Source organism: Carassius auratus, chromosome 20 (assembly GCF_003368295.1).
Source record: "Carassius auratus strain Wakin chromosome 20, ASM336829v1, whole genome shotgun sequence".
NCBI lineage: Eukaryota > Metazoa > Chordata > Actinopteri > Cypriniformes > Cyprinidae > Carassius > Carassius auratus.
In genome coordinates, this window is record NC_039262.1 from 8,154,848 (window position 1) to 8,173,709 (window position 18,862).

Consider the following 18,862-nt stretch of genomic DNA (forward strand, 5'->3'; position numbering starts at 1 on the left):
ACGTCTCTAGTCACTTTAATGGATCAGGCCACTTAAATATGATACATACATTATTATAAATTTGTGCCAGAATGGGTACCATATGCCTCTCTCATGTTCATATACTCCCGAGTACTATGTTCACCAAGGGTGCATTTATTTGATGAAAAACAGTACTGTGAAATAGCATTATAATTTTGAAATAACTGTTTTCTATTATATTATTTTTTATTTAGCAATTTATTTCTGATGATGTACAACCTCTATTTTACTCCAGGCTTTATTGTCACGTGATCCTTCAGAAATCAGTCTAGTGTGCTGATCTATGCTAAGGATACGTATCTTATCATAATCAATGTTGAAAACTTTATTTTAGGAAAATTCAAAAGAGCAGCATTTATTTAAGATATAAATTTTTGGTAACATAAGTCTTTTGGTCAATTTAATTTCCCTTTTTTCCAAATTAAAATATTAATTTCTTTTAAAAAAATCAATAGTCGTAAATGGTATGTAAAAATATGTGCATATATATGTAAAAAATACTTAAATATGCAGCGATTTATTCATTATTTTCCCCATCCTTTTTTCATTTCTCTGCAGATTTTCAGGAACCCTATGCTGTAGTGGTCCTCCTCGAAAAGGATTTAGTTGTTATTGACCTTGCACAAAACGGGTACGTATCACCCACAGCATTTGCATCATATTTGTGTCTAACATGTTTGACGCTATCACTTTACCACCACAGTATCAATCTTAATTTTTTGGCATCTGATGTTTTTCAGTTACCCTATCTTTGAAAATCCGTATCCCATGATGATTCATGAGTCTCCTGTGACATGTTGTGAGTACTTAGCCGATTGTCCTGTGGACCTCATACCTGCACTTTACTCTGTCGGGTCTCGCCAGAAACGACAGGGCTACAGCAAAAAGGTACAACAGCATGTTCACACTCATTTAAAGGTGCTAATCGGTTAATGATGTCTTTTAAGTCAAAATGTCCTGCCTACACACATGCATCTTGGCTTTTGAGTGCCTAAATTACAGTCCCTCATGAATCGCCCCATTGCCCTATGCCTGCGTGACTTCAGGCTCCCGCCGTGCAGCACATTGTGTCCTTAGACTATGTGGGTCGGAAACACAGAAGGGGTATTTATGAGTATGAAGAAATCATGACCTCTCAGCCAAGACTGGAGTGCGGTGTGTAAGTTGTGGGTCTGTCTCCCACAGGGAGCAGGTTAACTCCGACGGCCCACTTTGAATCAACTCCCTTCTGAATACCTTTGAATAAACTGCTTCAGCTTCCACACCTCGTGAGGAAATGCTTTCCTATGGAGTCTCCCCTGCCATTTAATAACAGTTCCACCCACGTTGGAGAAATGTTTTGTGGCAGCCAGTTCATGCCACAGTCATTATATTAAGAGTACGCTTACTAAAACGTACAAATTGGCCGATTTCCTTTTATTAAGTTTCCCAGGAATGTGTACATGCTTCAGGGCTATATCTACTAAATTACCTCTATTCTCATATGTCGAGAAATGTCGGATTTATGTGGTTAGCTTTCGTGGATTTAAGTGCTTTTATGTGGTTCTGTTGTTCATCACAGGAATGGCCTATCAGTGGCGGAAACTGGGGCTTGGGCACACAAAGCTACCCTGAAATAATAATAACTGGGTAAGAGCAGTGTGCACTTGTGTGTGAGTCAGTGAATGTGTGTCTATGCTTTGTTCTATCTTGCCATTCGTATTTCTGCTGAAATGGCAGAGATGGTGAAAAAAGACTTAAATGGAGTAAAAGAAGAAGGCAGGGTATAAGAAAAAGGAGGAGTGCAGAGGAGAGGGTAATGAGCAGGACAAGATGGTAGCGAAAGGGAACTGTGACAAAAAAGTAAGCATTTTCTGATGTAACGCCCATGGGATGACAGAAGCTTTTTCTTGCTTTTTTTGCTTTTTTTGTGGGTTTGACAGCTGTGGGAAGAACAAATCCTCTCATCTCTTGACTAGCTTTTATCTGACATAGAAACTTAGCTTACCTCAGTGGTTTGTTTGAAAAGATGTGGTAATGGGAAAGTGCCAGTGAGTTTGTGTGGGTTTATGTTTGAAAATGTATGAGACAGTTGGAATAAAAGATTGTCTGCTCTTCATACAGGCATGCAGATGGTTCAGTGAAGTTCTGGGATGCTTCAGCAAGTATGTACCGAGCCTTTCTGGCTTCACATTCACCCTATTTACCGCTTGTGTGCAGTATAATAGTTCCATTTACCACAATGTGTGCAGTATAGTAGTTTCTAAAAGCTCATAAACTTGCTTTAAACACATTCGCATTTCATATTGAACTCGGCAGACACATTTATTTAAAAACAAAAGTTGTATATCAGATTTTTCATCCCTTGGACATGAACCCATGACCTTGGTATTGCTAGTGAGATACACTGCTATTTTGGCGACTGCAAAGACTGTGGATCAAAATAGTTCAATCATATTACTGTGAATGGCAAGTGCAACACGCAACATACAGGAATTAGTCAGGAGGAGCCGATTGGCAAAACTGAAGCTCTGGTGCGGATGGAGTCAGTTTCCTGACTGCACAAGCCCATTGGCTTTACCAACCTAAAAACACATGCTTTTTTTTCATTCAATGTGAGCAATTTGAGAACTGCATTGATGGGTCAGTTTATGTCAGATGTTATTGCCATTTTGAAATACGTTATTTAAATGTGAATTGGTAAAGCAGTTTTTTTTAGATTATGATATTCCCCATTCAAGTTGATATTTTGCTGGTGCTGCGTGCCTGAAATAGCTGCCCGGAGGCATTGCAAATCATTTGAACTGATTTTCTTTGAAAGGGACTTTGGCCACAGTTATGATCACATTTGACTAACGCTGTTTAATATCTAATTAAAAACTGGATTCTGCCGACCACTGTTGGAGTATAGCTTGACTTCACACTTAATTTACCTTAACAATAAGGCAATTTTCCGTGATTTATCACCCAACTGGAGACTGACCTTATAATGTCACACAAAATCTCCCCAGATCTCACAGGCTTTTTCTTACCTTGTGCACCGCTGAGAGAAGTGTTACCTGTACATGCCATTTGACCTTGCTTAAACTGTGAGCTTGACAGACTACAGTTTCCTCTGTTCCTGTACCTCCTAGGTGCTAAAGGACATATTGCAATATAAAAAATACCACAAAGGTTGCAAACCCTTCACAAAATTGCTTGTTTAACATTCAAATGAGTTTTCTTAGTGGTAGAAGATAATTTAAAACCAAAGTGGCCCTCATTTTGTTTCACCAATGAAATATAAAGCTAATTGGACAGGACTCTTTAATCCTGCTTAGACAGAGTCTAATCTTATGCCATTTAATATTTTTTTGCTTTGGCTGAACTGAACAATTGGAGTCAGTGGATTAAAGGTCCTCAAAAATTGGACAAAACACATTTATGCATTTGATGGCATTGAAACACTTTCCATCATTCATTTAATTCTCTAAAATATTAATTGTACAAATCTAGAAGTTGCTACTGTAGATTCTGATTTGTCTATTCTCAAAATGTTGTGGTCTTTTTCTTATTTTCCAAAGCAACCTATTTCCTATTCTATTATTTAGTTAAAGTGTGTTAGATTTATGTCTAAAATAATTTAAGTTAAATTTCGTTTGTGTCATTCATTGATTCATTTATTCATTTAAATGAAAGGTAGTTGTGTAATAAAACAGATAATGTACAGATTGCTGGTAATATGTAAAATGAATATGCAAAATAAACCTCTTCAAATTAATACAACATAAGGATGCATCAATATTAAAGTTCTGTCTGAAACCAATAAGACAGTAATTGTTTTCATGTTCTTGGCTGATCAACAATAAATTGACATTATTAAATGTAGTGCTAGTCTAATTTAATAAATGCAAAACAAAACACACAAAAACTAAAATCAGTTTTAAACGGCACAGGTGAATTTAGACATCAAAACACTGTAATGTACAGTATGAAAAAAAATGTATATTTGTTTTGAGATTTACATAAGACTACATTTTTAAAGCAATTTAATGCTTTTGAAGATTAACTTTATTAACATTATAGTCGTGTTAGTTGAAAATATGACAAAAATCACTACATTTGTGTTGACGACTGGTTGACTACAATTATCTCTCACTTTTTCCTTTGAATTCAATTTGCCATGTGTTCAGTAATGCTCCAGGTTTTGTACAAGCTGAAGACAGCTAAGGTGTTTGAGAAGGCACGCTGTAAGGAGGAGAAACCCAACACGGAGATTGTGGATGAAGACCCATTTGCCATTCAGTTGATGTCTTGGTGTCCCGAGAGCCGCATGCTTTGTGTGGCTGGTGTCTCTGCCCATGTCATCATATACAGGTTCAGCAAACAAGAAATCACCACAGAGGTTGTGCAGGTAAAAATAGGTTGTTTCTTCTTTTTAATGTTAGAATTATTTTGTAAGAATTATGTAAGATTATTTTTTTTCTCTTCACTTAAAAAAATCTTTGTTTTCTGGGGTGTAATAAGTAATGTTGCCCTTATAGACACTCTCAGCCTCTCTCTCGCATTCCCTGTCTCGAGTTATTTTAGTTTCCTGACAACTGCCATGACTCATAACGTTAATAATAATATAAAATCTGTTCATTAAATGGATGTTGTTCAGTGACTTGAATGTTTTTGTGCATTTGTACGTGTATGTGCCGTCTACAGAGCCAACTAAGGATATCCGAGGAACAGTTGTTACTCAGATGCTTAACTAAATCCCTAAGCCTTTCAAAGCCGTTTTAATTAATGTTCTCCACATCTAGCTGTATATTGAGCTTGAATAATTAATACTGCGTTCATTTTGCCCTCTCACTGGTTTTTTGCAAGCTGTACATTTGCATACTGATGCTTCCGTGACCCATAAATAAATGAGCGCTTATGATAATGCTATTAGAAAATATATCTGTGAATAATTCGAATTTCCATATGATTTATTGTTGGAAAATATATAATGTGGTAGACTGAAGCAATTAAGCAATAGTGCTTTAGTAATGCTTAATCAACGCAACTTATTTACATATTAATACATGACTCATATAAACAGGATAATAATTAATCAAATGTTCGAATACAGTCATATTGGGGACATATGAATTTCAGGCACAGGACCCGAACTCATTGGTGAACAGAGGCGCATGCTCAGAGCAAATGTTGGAAAACCATTAGTGTTACCATCGTCTGCTGACAGAACGTTCACACTTCTGTATAATGAGGGCAAATTAAGCCTATTAGCACCTTCAGTCCCGTGACTCTCACACACATAGAAACACACACTTGGAAGAGACACGCACGCCAATTAGTGTGTCTCATATTAAGAATAGCGACACCAATGGGGATCAATTAACTCAGTGTGTTTAGCTGATTCATACACGTCTGTTCTCAAGCACAATAGTGTCAATGACCTGTGTACATGTGTGTGTGGGTTTTACAGTTACTGGAGGTCAGGTTACAGTATGAGCTGAATGATCTGGAGTCTCCAGAAGGGGGAGGAGATCAGACACCAGCTCCTCTCACACCAAGCACCTCCCCCAGTCCACAAACCGCCGCCCCACAGACACACACCTCCACTAGCAGCAACTCATCAGATGGGATCCGAGACAACATACCCTGCCTCAAGTAATTCTGCTTTGCAAGTTGTATTTTAATACACATAACAGGGAATCCAAAAGTCTGAGCATACTCGTATAAATGCCTTTATTTTACTTTTTTTTTTACATTTAGATGTTTTTTTTTCTAAAGCAAATGATATTGTCGGTAGAACATTTTGATTACAAATATGTTGAGGGTTCGATTCCCCGGAAACACATATGTAAAAATTGATAGCCTGAATGCACTGTAATTCACTTTGGATAAAAGCATCTGCTAAATGCAGGAATTTTAAAGCCTGATGACTAAATGATCCAGCAATGATCCAAAGAGCATCTTGTGTTTACTGGATTGAAAACACCTGTCTTACTAAGGACTTCACTTGATCAGTTTATTTGATTTTTGAGAACCCAACGGATAACTTGCACCACATTTAAGTGTCAAGTTGAAAATAGTTCTTAGCTTTTACAAACCCATTTTAGGAATTCTGTGTTCTGTTCCATTCAGCTGCACCCTGTTTCCAAACAGAGCCTTGAGGGATGTACTGTAGTTGCCACTGACTGAAAGTTAGTGTTCACAGAATTGACGCAAATTGTTGTCTGACAATCAGACAACAAAGGTGCACCGTGAGGCCCCTTTTTGGCACATCTTTGTGTAGTTGTTAAAAGATTTTGCTAGTTTTTATGATTAAGCATGACACGTTCAAGTGCTAGGGTACTCATGCCCATTCTCAGTATGTAATATATGACATTATAGAGGAAATCATTTTTCGCATGTCCTCTCTCTGTCATTCCCTCAGGGTGCGCAGCAGTCCTCTGAAGCAGTCTCCAGGGTATCAGGTGGAGCTGGTGGTACAGCTGGTGTGGGTCAGTGGAGAGCCACCCCAGCAGATCAGCAGCTTGGCCATCAACTCCAGCTATGGCTTGTGAGTTACTTGAATATTTGAAGACTTGTTTTAAATTTTTTTGTCAGGTGGCTCGGAACATGCAGCAGACTGTCAGGAGTGTTTATGAAAGCACAATATTTGCTTAGTTCTTTAGTTATATTAAAATATTTTACAATATTAACATACATTTTAATACATATATCAATATTTTCAATAAATAGCAACACCTATTTTGGTTTGTTCCTCACACAAAATTATTGTAAGGCTTAATAAAACTTGGCATACACAATCCTTCAAAGTTTGGGGTCTGTATTTTGTAACGTTTTTGAAGAAAGTTACAAATGCTTACCATCTGTGCATTTATTTGATCGAAAATACAGTTAATATTACAGTATTATACAGTAATACAATACATTATTATTATTATTTTTTTATAAATTGCTTACTCCAATCTTCATTGTCACATGATTCTTCAGAAATCATTCTAATATGCTGATTTGGCATTATTAAGGTATTACCATACCAGTATAAACCATTTTTCCCCCTCAGAATTCAAAATAGGAAGTAATATAGAATAAAGTGGATAGAATAAAATGTCTTTACTGTAACTTTTGAATATGTGTACAAATGATAAATCATTGTGTGCATAAATTATATTAATTTGATCTAATAATCACTATACCAGCACTAAACCAGCATAAACCAAAAATCCTTCGAATTTGTTGACAAAGCACTCGCTGTCTTTTGTGTTTGTGTGTAACATAGGGTGGTCTTTGGCAATAGCAATGGCCTGGCAGTAGTGGATTACTTACAGAAGACTGTTCTGTTGAATCTGGGAACTGTGGAATTGTACGGCTCTAATGATCCGTATCAGAGACAACTGCGATCTCCCCGCAAGAGCCGACAGCCTTCTGGAGGTCTGATATGCACACAAACATATTTTTCATCTATAATAGACACAGCACATATATATGAACGCAGTGAGCCTTTTTTTAACAGCACATCATTGGCAGGACATGCAGCTGTGCAACGAGGGGATACAACAGTGTGTCCCCTCCTGGTGGATGGCACAATTGCAGCTAAACACATGCTAGTAAGGAAGAGATGATTGCTGGGACTTGGCAATGGATTGGTTGTTAGATTATCTGGTGTGTATGTGCGGGGGTAATGAGTGATATTTAGCGGGGGGCTGGGATCTGTCGGATATGCGCACAGGGAGAGTGCTGATCAGAGCAGCTGGGTTCAGCTCCTGTCTGCCCATCTGCCTCTCAACTCCAAGATCAGAGCAAAGGCTACACACTGCACCTCACACTAATGTGTATAGGCAGTTGTACTGTCTAAAATACATCTTAGACTACTTTTACACAAGGTAGCGGATACTAGCACACTTTACACGTTTTCTATAGTGTGACGATCATGTTTCTCTTCTTCTCAACAGGGCTTTGTGACATTAACGAGGGCTCAGCCACCTCAGAGGATCGCTGCAAATCCCCCACCTCAGGTAAAACACCCCTCGGAGCATGATACAATCCATACTGCCTCCTGCCACCATCATACTGATTAGTCCTGACACTGGAGTCTGCTGAAACACAGATGATATGAGCTCCACAGGGGGGCATTTTAGCATTTCAACCGATTCCTCTGCACAGGACTACAGGGATAGTTCACCTAAAAATGAAAATGATGTCATTATTTACTCATTGTCATGTTGTTTGAAACCAGCATTGACTAGATTTCTTCTTGGAAAAGAACTACAACCCTACACTGCTGGTCAAAGGTTTGGGGTCAGTGAGAATTAAAAAATTTTTTTTCAGCAATGATGCACTCAATTTATCAGAAGTGACAGTTACATTGTTACAGACGATTTCTATTTTCCGCTGACAATAATAAGAAATGTTACTTAAGCATCAAATAGGCATATTAGATTTATTTTTAAAGGGTCATGTGATGTTGAAGACTGAAGTAATGGCTGCTGAAAATTCAGCTTTTCCATCTCAGTAATTGCATTTTTAAATTTGTTAAAATATAAAACAGTTATTTTAAACGTAAACAAAATATTTCAAAAAATTATCGGGAAACTGTTCTATTTTTTTTAATCAAATAAATACAGCCATGTGGAGACTTCTTTAAAAATATTTGAAATATTTTTAAATAATAAAACGGACCCTTAAACCTTTTGAACAGTGTATGTCAGGTTTTCTGAAGCCTTACAGTAGTTTTGTGTGGGGCTCAAATCAACATTGAAATTATTTACTGAAAATCTTGACATCCCTTCATGAGTTTTCATTAACTTAATTGATCCATTTCACAAAACCAGCCTGAATTATGTTTACAACATGAGGGTGAGTACATAATGATTTTTTGAGTGCTTCTTTTAAGATTCATCACTAATTAATCAAAAATCATGTATACACATGTGTGGATTTATTTTGTTATTCTCTCAGTATTAAACAACACTCTGCTGAAATAGTTGGCAGTGTTAACGGTACACCTTACGTAACATCCTAAAACTTTGTGCATGTGTCTGTGGAGGAGAACAAAAGTTCACAAAGGTCACAGATGACTGATGAAGGCTGGCAGTGTGATGAATGGTAATGGTGACTGACATCGTGACAGCTTGCTCGCGCCTGATGGGAGAATAGTGGTTAAACATCTGGGCTAGAAGCAAGTCATAGGTTCAAACCCCTGAAGGGGTGATTCATGACCTGAGGAGCAGCACCATTGTGCCCTTCAGCAAAACGGTCTCTGTTTCAAAGCATCTGCTAAAGTAAACATCCACAGCAATCATAAAGACCACACTGGATGAATTGTTAGGAAGTGGTGTCTGAAATTATATGTGCAAATGAGTCAAAAACGTAGCAGCTGCTTAGACTCTGAGCAAGACTCAGTTGTTTCTGTGGGCGAAAAGGACACATTAAATCTAAATTTACTAGACAACCAAAGCTTGTAAATGCACTGTAAAGCACAGCACTCTTAGTTGAGAGTTCCTTTAGACTGTGGTTAATAAGGTATTGATTGCTTTCAGATACTGTCACTGAATTGTCTAACCAAATAATTAATCCCAGATGTGTCACATAAAGGTTTTACTTTTATGTTTTAGATTCATGTTATGCAAATAACACTTTCCCAGGGATGCTTTTTTTTTTCCTCCAGATTCTTAACCTTTGCTATAATATCACGTCTTCCTCTGGGGCGGGAAAAAAGAACATTATTTAGCCATCATTATTCAAATTTGCATTGTTTTTGTGGATAGAATGCAAATATAAAATGCTAAAATATTCAAGGTTAAAACACAGATAGGACAAGGTAATCTTAAAGCATTTGCATTCTCTTTCTTTAGTTCATTTAGCGCAGCTGAAGGTGGCTTGATAAGCTGCATACAACCAAAAAAAACTCCTTCTAGAAAGAGCGTGACATTCACACTCGGAGAGCGGGGCAGATCTCAAAATAGAGACAAGATTTGCTCCGAAAGGTCAGAGCAGAATGAGAATGTATTTCCAGTTGGAGCACAGACCTCTGCAGCCATTCTCTCAGCAAGTGGTTTGATCAAATATTGACTGAAGGTCGCTGTAATTATTGTGCAAATACACTAGCGGTAACACCACGACATGGGCAGATACAGAACAAATGATTGCAACTGCCACAGAAAGCCAAACCAAACGCACAACAAACAAAACCAACCCGGGTCGATACATAATCTTTCACGTTGCGCTGTATGTTGCTCGCGAAAAAACCTAAATATCTCTAACTGCTCATATGCTTTACTTCCTCCCAAAAAGTCTTTATGTCAAACCATCAGCAATTCTACAATGGAGGAGGGAGAGGAGGTAAGGTTGGATGACGGTGTAGAAGAGGTTCCACTGGTTTTGTTCAGCCACACTGTCTCTGTCTCTATGTGTGAACAAAACAGAGGAAGCAGCTGTTCTCAGAAATAGTTACTTGAATAACCCTGATGGAAATTCCCTCTGCATGCTACGTTCATGTAGCACGCATGTGACATGGTGAAATGTGCTTGTGGTGATTTGCTTGAGGCGTTTCTCTTTGGCCACACCGATGGCTACGTCCTATAATTGTCTGTCTGTAGGAATGAAGGTTTTGGGTTTGTCGTCTTCCTGTACTTCATGTCTCTTTTATGTCCGTACATCTCTGCACAGGATTTTGAACAATACACATTTATTTAGATTGATTGCATCCAGCAGTGGTATTCACTTATGTATGCTTTTTTTTTGTGGAGTACTATTAGGAAACAGAACATGTAGTTTTAGGTATTTGTCCATTTAGGTTTCTTTAGTTGTTCTTATATAAACTTCTTATATAAAGCTGTGAAACCTGTTTTTGTTTTGTTGCTCTCTTAATGAATTTTTTGTTGTTGTTGTTGTTTTTTTTTGACTGCTGAGCTCATTACCACTGAAAAACAAAACAAAACAAGAAACACTTTAAATCACAATTTTGTCCACTTAAAATATCTTAGCATCTTTAAAAGGAAATAAATGCATTTAATTGAGAAGCAAAACTTTTCAAGATATATAAAACAAAAATACTATAAACTAAATAGCGCTATCATTAATTTAATTTGTATTCAGTTAATCAACGAACATAAACATTGTAAAAAAAATCTAATAAAAATATATCTAAAACTGTAACGTACACTGGAAAATAGTAATAAAATACAAACAAAATGTTCTAATTCAGTTTTGTCTCTCAAGTACATTTATCTTGTTTTAAGAATGTTTAGATATTTTTGCTAACAAAACAAGGTCACGTGTTCTCTGCTAGTTTATTTATGAAAGATAACAGATAAGTCAACATACAGTATGCCTAAGCCGCAAGGGTATACATATATTATACAAAATGTACGAACTCATCCATATAAGCCATAATGTCTAGTTTGTATTCTCCTATGTGGTGCATGCTTGTGGCATGGGCTGCTGAGAATGATTGTTTTGTCTGTTCTGATGTTAATTCTTTTCCTTTCAGGGCTTTGTGTGACCAAATTACACCCATTTACATCCCAGTACTGTTTGTCCAGCAGCATGTTTGTCTCCGACTCGCTGAAAAATATTGCAGTGTCTCCTTTGTCCTGTTTGAAGCATTTGTGTCCCTCGGGATGATTAAAAAACCCTTTAGCTATGTTGTCTTGGTGTTTTCTCCAGCACAACCCGTTCAAGAATTGCATGGCTTTTACTGAGGCTTCAATGTGTTTGTAAAGAGAGGTGTTCTCTTTTTTCCAGCAAAGATGTCACGGAAATTAAGCTTGCCTACTGAGCTAAAGCCAGACTTGGGTAAGCCTCGACTTTGTGTTCATGCTACACAGCTTTTGAATGTGGAGTCCATCAGCACATTATCAGAAACTGGAGAGTCCACATGCCCATTAGCTTTGAACATCACATGTCAGTTAGCCCAAGAATATGGTTTCTTCAGAATTCCCGAACTTTCAGAGTTTATACCGAGTTTCTGGGATTGAAATGTGTTATGAAAGAAAAGTCCATTTGAAGCTGATTTTCTTTTGTATTGATTTGTGTGTCTGACATACATATGGGTCATGACTGGTTTATCAAAAGCAGTGTTTTTGAGTGTTTCATAAATGGTACATGTAAGCATGGGCAAAACCACTGCTTCATTTTCATGTACTCATGGTCCTCTGTCAGTCTTTCTAACTTTATCCTGAATAACACAAGTCAGCATTTGCCAGTTCAGCATTTGCTGGTATATTAATTCAGTATAAGATTCAGTTCGGTCATCACTTTCCAGCACGAGTGTTTTTAAGGGAATTCCCTTAAGGAGTACTTTTCTGGAATTGCACTGATTTGAAATGGAAAACAGAGGAGTAGTTTTATGTAAAGATAATAATAATAAAAAAAAAAGATTGTAAAGATTGTCCCCTCGCATATCAATGCCATATATAAACTTCTACAGGATATCAGTTATTTGTTTTGAATAAGGAAACTTTAAATGTATACAATTGTTCAAATGTTTGGGATCATTAATTTATTTTCTTTCTAAAAAAAAATTTTTTCATCAAGGATGCATTTAATTGCATTTAATAATCAAAAATGACATTTATAATGATAGTTTTCACAAAAATATTAAGCAGAACAACTTTTTTCAGCACTGATAATATTAAGAAATATAACCATAATTGGGGTTCAAGCACAAAATTGTTTGTGTAGACGGTACAATTATACAATGACCATGTCTCTTTTAAAATGTAATTATCCTTAAGTGCCTCTTTATGGAAGTATTATACTATATACTATATTAAAACAGGCAAATTTAAAATTGGACAGCAACTCATTGAAGACTGACGTAATAGCTGCTTAAAATTTAGCTTACATCACAAAAATTAAGTAAAGCAAATTTTAAATGATTAAAATAGAAAACATACTTTTTAAATTATTTCACAATAGAATTGATTTAGCTGTATTTCTGGAGCCAAGTTGAGCTTAAGACACAAACTTAAATGTGAAAATTTTGAACAATAGCATAGGTTATAAATGAGTAGGATTTGTGACCCTGGACCACAAAACCAGTCTTAAGTCGCTGGGGTATATTTGTAGCAGTAGCCAAAAAAATTTTTTTCTCTATGCTAAAAATCATTAGGATATTAAGTTAAGATCATTTTCCATGAAGATATTTTGTAAATTTCCTACTTTAAATATATTAAAACTTAATTTTTGATTAGTAATATGCATTGCTAAGAACTTTACAACTTTAAAGGTGGTTTTCTCAGTATTCAAATTTTTTTTTCCCGCACCCTCAGAATTCAGATTATCAAATAGTTGTATCTCTGCCAAATATTGTCCTATCCTAACAAACCATACATCAATGGAAAGCTGGTTTTGTGGTCCACAGTCACATATTATGTCATAATAATGGACACTACAATTTCATTCTCTGTCACATTCTTCCATTATTTTTATTTATTTGTTTGTATTTAATTTCTAGACTGTACACACCTTGGATAGGATGACCAGACGTCTAGTTTTTCCCAGAATAGTCCCATTTTCAGACCCCTTATTTTACCCCAGATTTATTTTAAAGATGGTCTTCTAATTTACTTTAGAAGATAGTCTTCTAATTTATTTTAGAAGATGGACCAATATTCAAATAAATTAGGTTGGGTAAAAGGGTCTAAAATATGTAAGTGTTCCAGGAAAATAGGGCATCTGGTCATTCCAATCTTGGGAATACCATTTATTTCCATCACACTGGAGAGACTGCCTCATTTCCCACATCAAAGGTCATTTTCTCGACACTGAATGGTATTGTTTTAACTTGTGCATAAACCATGATCACAAAGTGCTTATTTAGATCTTTATTCTGCTCAAGACGAAGAGGCTGAAAGTAATCTGTTAATCTGTTGGCTGTCATCTCAGAGTGGGGGCTTTACTTTTTTGTGTTTTACTTTCTACTGTCCTACTCTCTGTATGTCCCCCGCGGGGTTCTATACCCCTAGACAACAGGGACAACTCCTTCAGCCGCTCACGGAGCTCCAGTGTGACCAGTATTGACAAGGAAGCACGAGAGGCCGTCACATCTTTCTATTTCTGTGAGACATACAACCGTAAAGCAGATGGCGGACTTACACCTAGTCTGTGGGTTGGCACGTCCTTGGGCACAGTCCTGGCAATTTCCCTCAACATGCCCCCTGCTGGAGAGCAGAGGCTTCTGCAACCAGTCATTGTCTCCCCTTGTGGTAAGTTAGCACATTAGAGGTTTAAAGGAAAAGTTCATCCATAAATGAAAAATTACTGGAAAAGTAGCCCAAGATGTAGAAGAGTTTGTTCCTTCATCTAAACAGGTTTGGAGAAATTTAGCATTACTGTACATTGCTTGCTCACCAATGGATGCTCTGCAGTGAATGGGTGCCGTCAGAATGAGATTCCAGACAGTTTATAAAAACCTCACAGTAATCTACAAGTAATCACACAACTTCAGTCCATCGGTTAATGCCTTATAAAGCAAAAAGCTGTGTGTTTATAATAAATTAACTGTCACTTCAAACACAATCATAATGTAAAAAAAAAGGAAAAAGAAGTCCATCCTCTGTTGTCTTCGCATAACAAAATAAGTTGATTTATTAGTGTACAACTGTTTTCACTTCTTGATCTGTGGATATTTCTCTCCTGATTCAGACAAGTTGACCTTTTCTCTGGAGGAAGAGTTATGGTTTATGGACTCATGTTTTGGCCAGAAGCAAAGGTTTAAAGTGAAAGCACTTTAATTATGGTCTTGTGGATTATTGTGATGGTTTTATCATCTGTTTGAACTCTCATTCTGACGGCAGCCATTCACTGCAGAGGATTCATTGGTGAGAAAGTGATGTAATGCTAAATTTCTCTAAATCTGTTCTAGTGAAGTAACAAAGTCATCTACATCTTGGTTGCATTTTTCTTTGGATCAACTATTCCTTTAATTTGAAGGCTAATTTGTTTGACTCTGACATCTCAACCCTCTCTGTACAGGAACTCTTGTCAGGTTGAAGGGCAGCATTCTCCGCATGGCTTTCCTAGATTCTACAGGGTCTCTCTTCCCTTCTGCTTTTGAGCCATGGTATGAACCCAATGCCCCTGCCAACGGAGAGGAGCGGGACAAGGTCCGTAAGAGACGGCCGGTGTCTGTCTCCCCATCCACATCCCAGGAGCTGAATGAAAACCAATATGCTGTGCTGTGCTCTGAGAAACAGGCCAAAGTCATATCCCTGCCCTCTCAGACCTGCGTATTTAAACACAACATCACCGAAACATCTTTTGTGCTGCGGGCAGATGTGGTACAGATAAACACTGGCATTTGTGTGGCCTGCTTCTGTGCCAATGGACACATCATGACCCTCAGGTGAGAGAAGATGCCCTTAACATAAGCCAGATGAGGGTTGATTTAAATGCATTCATTTAAAATAAATAAAAAAAATCACTAGCAACTGTGATGTCCTTTTAAAAGTGTGTAGAATTGATATGACGTAAACAACAAATACAGTATATTGAATGCTAAAAAAAATCCCAACTCAGTCAACCTTTAAAGCTTTGTTTATCTGCAGACTGCCTGGTTATTGTTTCAGTGATGTGAGGAATTGTTTGTAGCCTGATACTGATATACTGTAACACATGCAGTAAATTTGGAAATAATTCTATTTTTAGTATACAATATTGTCGTCTTGCTCCACTGTTCAGCAAAGTCAGAGCCAGGGGGCCTGTTGCTACTGCAACACATATCTAATCACTGTATTGCTCTCTGAATCGCTTTGGCTTATAAATCTTCAGAGGACAGAAAGGCAGACAAACATCTGTGTGTTTGTCAGTAGGAAGGTCAAAGTTAACCATCCAACATGAAGACCTTGGGGGCATTACTGCAGATATCATCTACAAATGTCCTTAATGTTTGTTTCCTGTAATTTAAAGGCACATTTTGAAGGACAAAATCAGCACTGCCACAGTCTCAGCATTGCAGCTCTTGAATAATAGAGGAGGTGAGAAATCCCAGAGCTGAAGAAATGTCTCACTGTGTCATGCTGTTTCAGTCTGCCAGGGTTGAGGCCACTGCTGGATGTAAATTACCTACCCCTGACAGATATGCGGATAGCGAGAACGTTTTGCTTCACCAACCTCGGCCAGGCCTTGTACCTGACTTCCCCTACTGAGATCCAGAGGATCACCTACAGCCAGGAGGTCTGCGAGAACTTACAGGTGAGCAAAACTGTTCTTCTAGACCCTTCTGTTGCACAGTATTTATGACATCATTGAAGATGATGATGATGATGACGATTTAACTGTGTTACAGGAGATGCTTGGTGAGCTGTTTACTCCGGTGGAGACGCCTGAAGCTCCTAACAGGGGATTCTTTAAGGGTCTGTTCGGAGGAGGAGCGCAGTCTCTAGACAGAGAAGAGCTCTGTGAGTTATTTTTTCATTATCTGCATTTTACCCTTAAATGCCTAAAGTATATCCGCAAGAATGATATAGTAAGAATGTAGAACACGAACAGAAAGATGAACATTTAGATGTGGGGAGTCTGGAGATAGCTGGCACACTTTTTACTTCAGTAAATATATTTTTCAGGGTAGATTAAATTATAAAGTCAGATTCTCAATAGGTACAAATTATTTCCCAGTCACAATAAATGTTGTGTGAAATCAAAATATAAAATAATTGGTACGTATGCCAGTGTATTTTATTGCGCATGGTGTTTACTTGTTTACCCAACACCTATTACAAAAATATCATTATATTAAATAGTTTACAGATTATTCAGATATAACATGGTTTGAATAAGGCATTTGAATCCAACATAGAAAAATTATGTGTTTGAAACATAATTATGTTTTGAGATAGAATTTTGACAAAAACCTATTACTAATGTTGTTATTTTTTGAGCTTGAAATATAAAATGCTTTTTGTTAATTAAAAAATAAATTGATTTAAAACTTTTAAATAATAAATTAATGCTTATATATTTTAAGATCAGTCAGAGCATGTTTCTTTCAGGTGAAACAGCTCAGACTTAGATTTTAGTCTGGGATTATGTTTAAACCTTGTCTGTTAAACCAGAGGGAATATCTTGTTGTAAATAATTACAATAACTGGATTTAAAATGCGTAGTGTAACAATTAATTGAGATTGTACAGTGCATTTATTAGGTGCATTACAAGGCATAATTAATGCATTATAACTACTTTTATAATGCATTACACATAAAGGCTTCAAGTAAAGTGTTAAAAAAAAATTTAATAATATATATATATTTTATTTTATATATATATATATATATATATATATTTTTTTTTTTTATTTTTTTTTTTATTTATTTTTTTTATTATTAAGTAAATTTAATAAATATGACAAAAGGACATAACAAAATACCCAAGCACATGACAAAAAAATATATATATATATTATAAAAATTAAATATTATATATATATAGATTTTTTTTTTTTAACACTATATATAATGCAAAAATAACACTGGTGACAACTAGTCATCTAGCCTAGCTGTTTCCTGTGCCTCTTTGCCATCTAAAGTTCATCTAAGTTCTGCTCTTAAAAATGGCATCTTCACTATGTTGTCATAAGCCAGAGCTAATTTGTGCTACTCATTTGCAGCATTCTTTCCTCCTCTTCTTTTCACACACTGCTTCTCTATTTGTTTTTCAGTCGGCGAGTCAGGAGCCGGAAAAGCACCACGCAGTCTCGCTCAGCACATTCCAGGTCCTGGGGGTTTAGAAGGCATGAAGGGGGCAGCGTCAGGCATTGTGGGCGATCTCGCTCGAGCTCGGATAGCGTTGGACGAGAGAGGGCAAAAACTGAGCGAGGTGGAAGAGCGGACGGCAGCCATGATGGCCAGCGCTGACACATTCTCCAAACACGCTCATGAGGTACAGCATTACCACAGCTGACGCCAATAACAGATGAATCACTTCGTAAAAATAGATAAACATTTCATTTAATGTACATTATAATCATTGTGGCAGTGCAGCTGGTGTCTCTAATTTTGATCGTCTTTTTACTCCCTTTTGCAGATGATGTTAAAGTGTAAGGATAAAAAATGGTACCAGTTCTGATTTCCGCAAAACAGCAGAGCCCAAAGGGACTCAGGAGCTCTTCTACACAGCCTAGTTCATCTGTAATCCTTCTCTCAGTCCCATCTTTATCTCTCCTCTGCTGGACCAGTGGGATCCCTCGCTCTTACCTAGCACAATATTAAATACAGTCTGCTTACAGAACTGTGGCACAGACTGAGAGTGGCCCAAATCTGAGGAGTACCATACCATGATGGCGTCCACTCTTCAGTTTTTGTTTGTTTGTTTAATAACATGGCGGCTGGGCTTTGCATGCCCTGGAATTCCATTTCTTCTCTCAGTCTTTAAATTGTTTTTGTGCTGTTGTTTTTTGCAAATCACATCCTGCCTCCCTCATCGGAGAGCAGTAAGTAGTCAAAAAAGACAGACAGACTAAACAAAAAATACAAAAACTAAAACAAAAAACATAAAAAAGCATATATATATATATATATATATATATATATATATATATATATATATAAATATATATATATATATATATATATATATATATAATACTATATAAATCTCTGTAAAAATGCCATATTCGCTATTGACTGTCAAGGAAAACTGAAATACAAAGACACCAGGTGAAGTACGGAAAGAGCTCCGTTCACAGGAAATGATGTCATAACACGGAGGAGTCAAACCTTTCAGAAGAACAGAAAACATCTCCCTTCTCCAAGAAATTACTCAGTATAATTCTGTAATCTGATTATTTATTTATTTTTATTAATTTGGCAAAAAACTAGAAATTATTTTGTTAAATCAACGGTATGTCTTATTAAATATACAATGCTTTTTGGGTGATAT

General features: G+C 36.8%; 1 protein-coding gene across 5 annotated transcripts in view; it reads left to right on the top strand.

Annotated features, from left to right (window-relative positions):
- stxbp5a (syntaxin binding protein 5a (tomosyn)) overlaps positions 1-18,475 on the top strand; it is a 68,462-nt gene extending 49,987 nt beyond the window's left edge. Inside the window, exons 11-27 of one of the 5 annotated variants that reach the window (XM_026290815.1) lie at positions 580-652; positions 762-909; positions 1,583-1,650; positions 2,125-2,165; positions 4,173-4,393; positions 5,456-5,640; positions 6,410-6,535; positions 7,262-7,413; positions 7,935-7,997; positions 10,276-10,323; positions 11,728-11,778; positions 13,911-14,192; positions 14,962-15,331; positions 16,014-16,179; positions 16,274-16,385; positions 17,643-17,863; positions 18,008-18,475. In XM_026290815.1, the coding sequence (XP_026146600.1) occupies positions 580-652; positions 762-909; positions 1,583-1,650; positions 2,125-2,165; positions 4,173-4,393; positions 5,456-5,640; positions 6,410-6,535; positions 7,262-7,413; positions 7,935-7,997; positions 10,276-10,323; positions 11,728-11,778; positions 13,911-14,192; positions 14,962-15,331; positions 16,014-16,179; positions 16,274-16,385; positions 17,643-17,863; positions 18,008-18,049 (2,369 nt within the window). In that variant the 3' untranslated portion in view covers positions 18,050-18,475. The remainder of the gene's footprint in view (positions 1-579; positions 653-761; positions 910-1,582; positions 1,651-2,124; positions 2,166-4,172; positions 4,394-5,455; positions 5,641-6,409; positions 6,536-7,261; positions 7,414-7,934; positions 7,998-10,275; positions 10,324-11,727; positions 11,779-13,910; positions 14,193-14,961; positions 15,332-16,013; positions 16,180-16,273; positions 16,386-17,642; positions 17,864-18,007) is intronic. The other 4 variants (XM_026290816.1, XM_026290818.1, XM_026290817.1 and 1 more) reach the window with 4 other exon arrangements.
- The last annotated feature ends 387 nt before the right edge of the window (positions 18,476-18,862 follow it).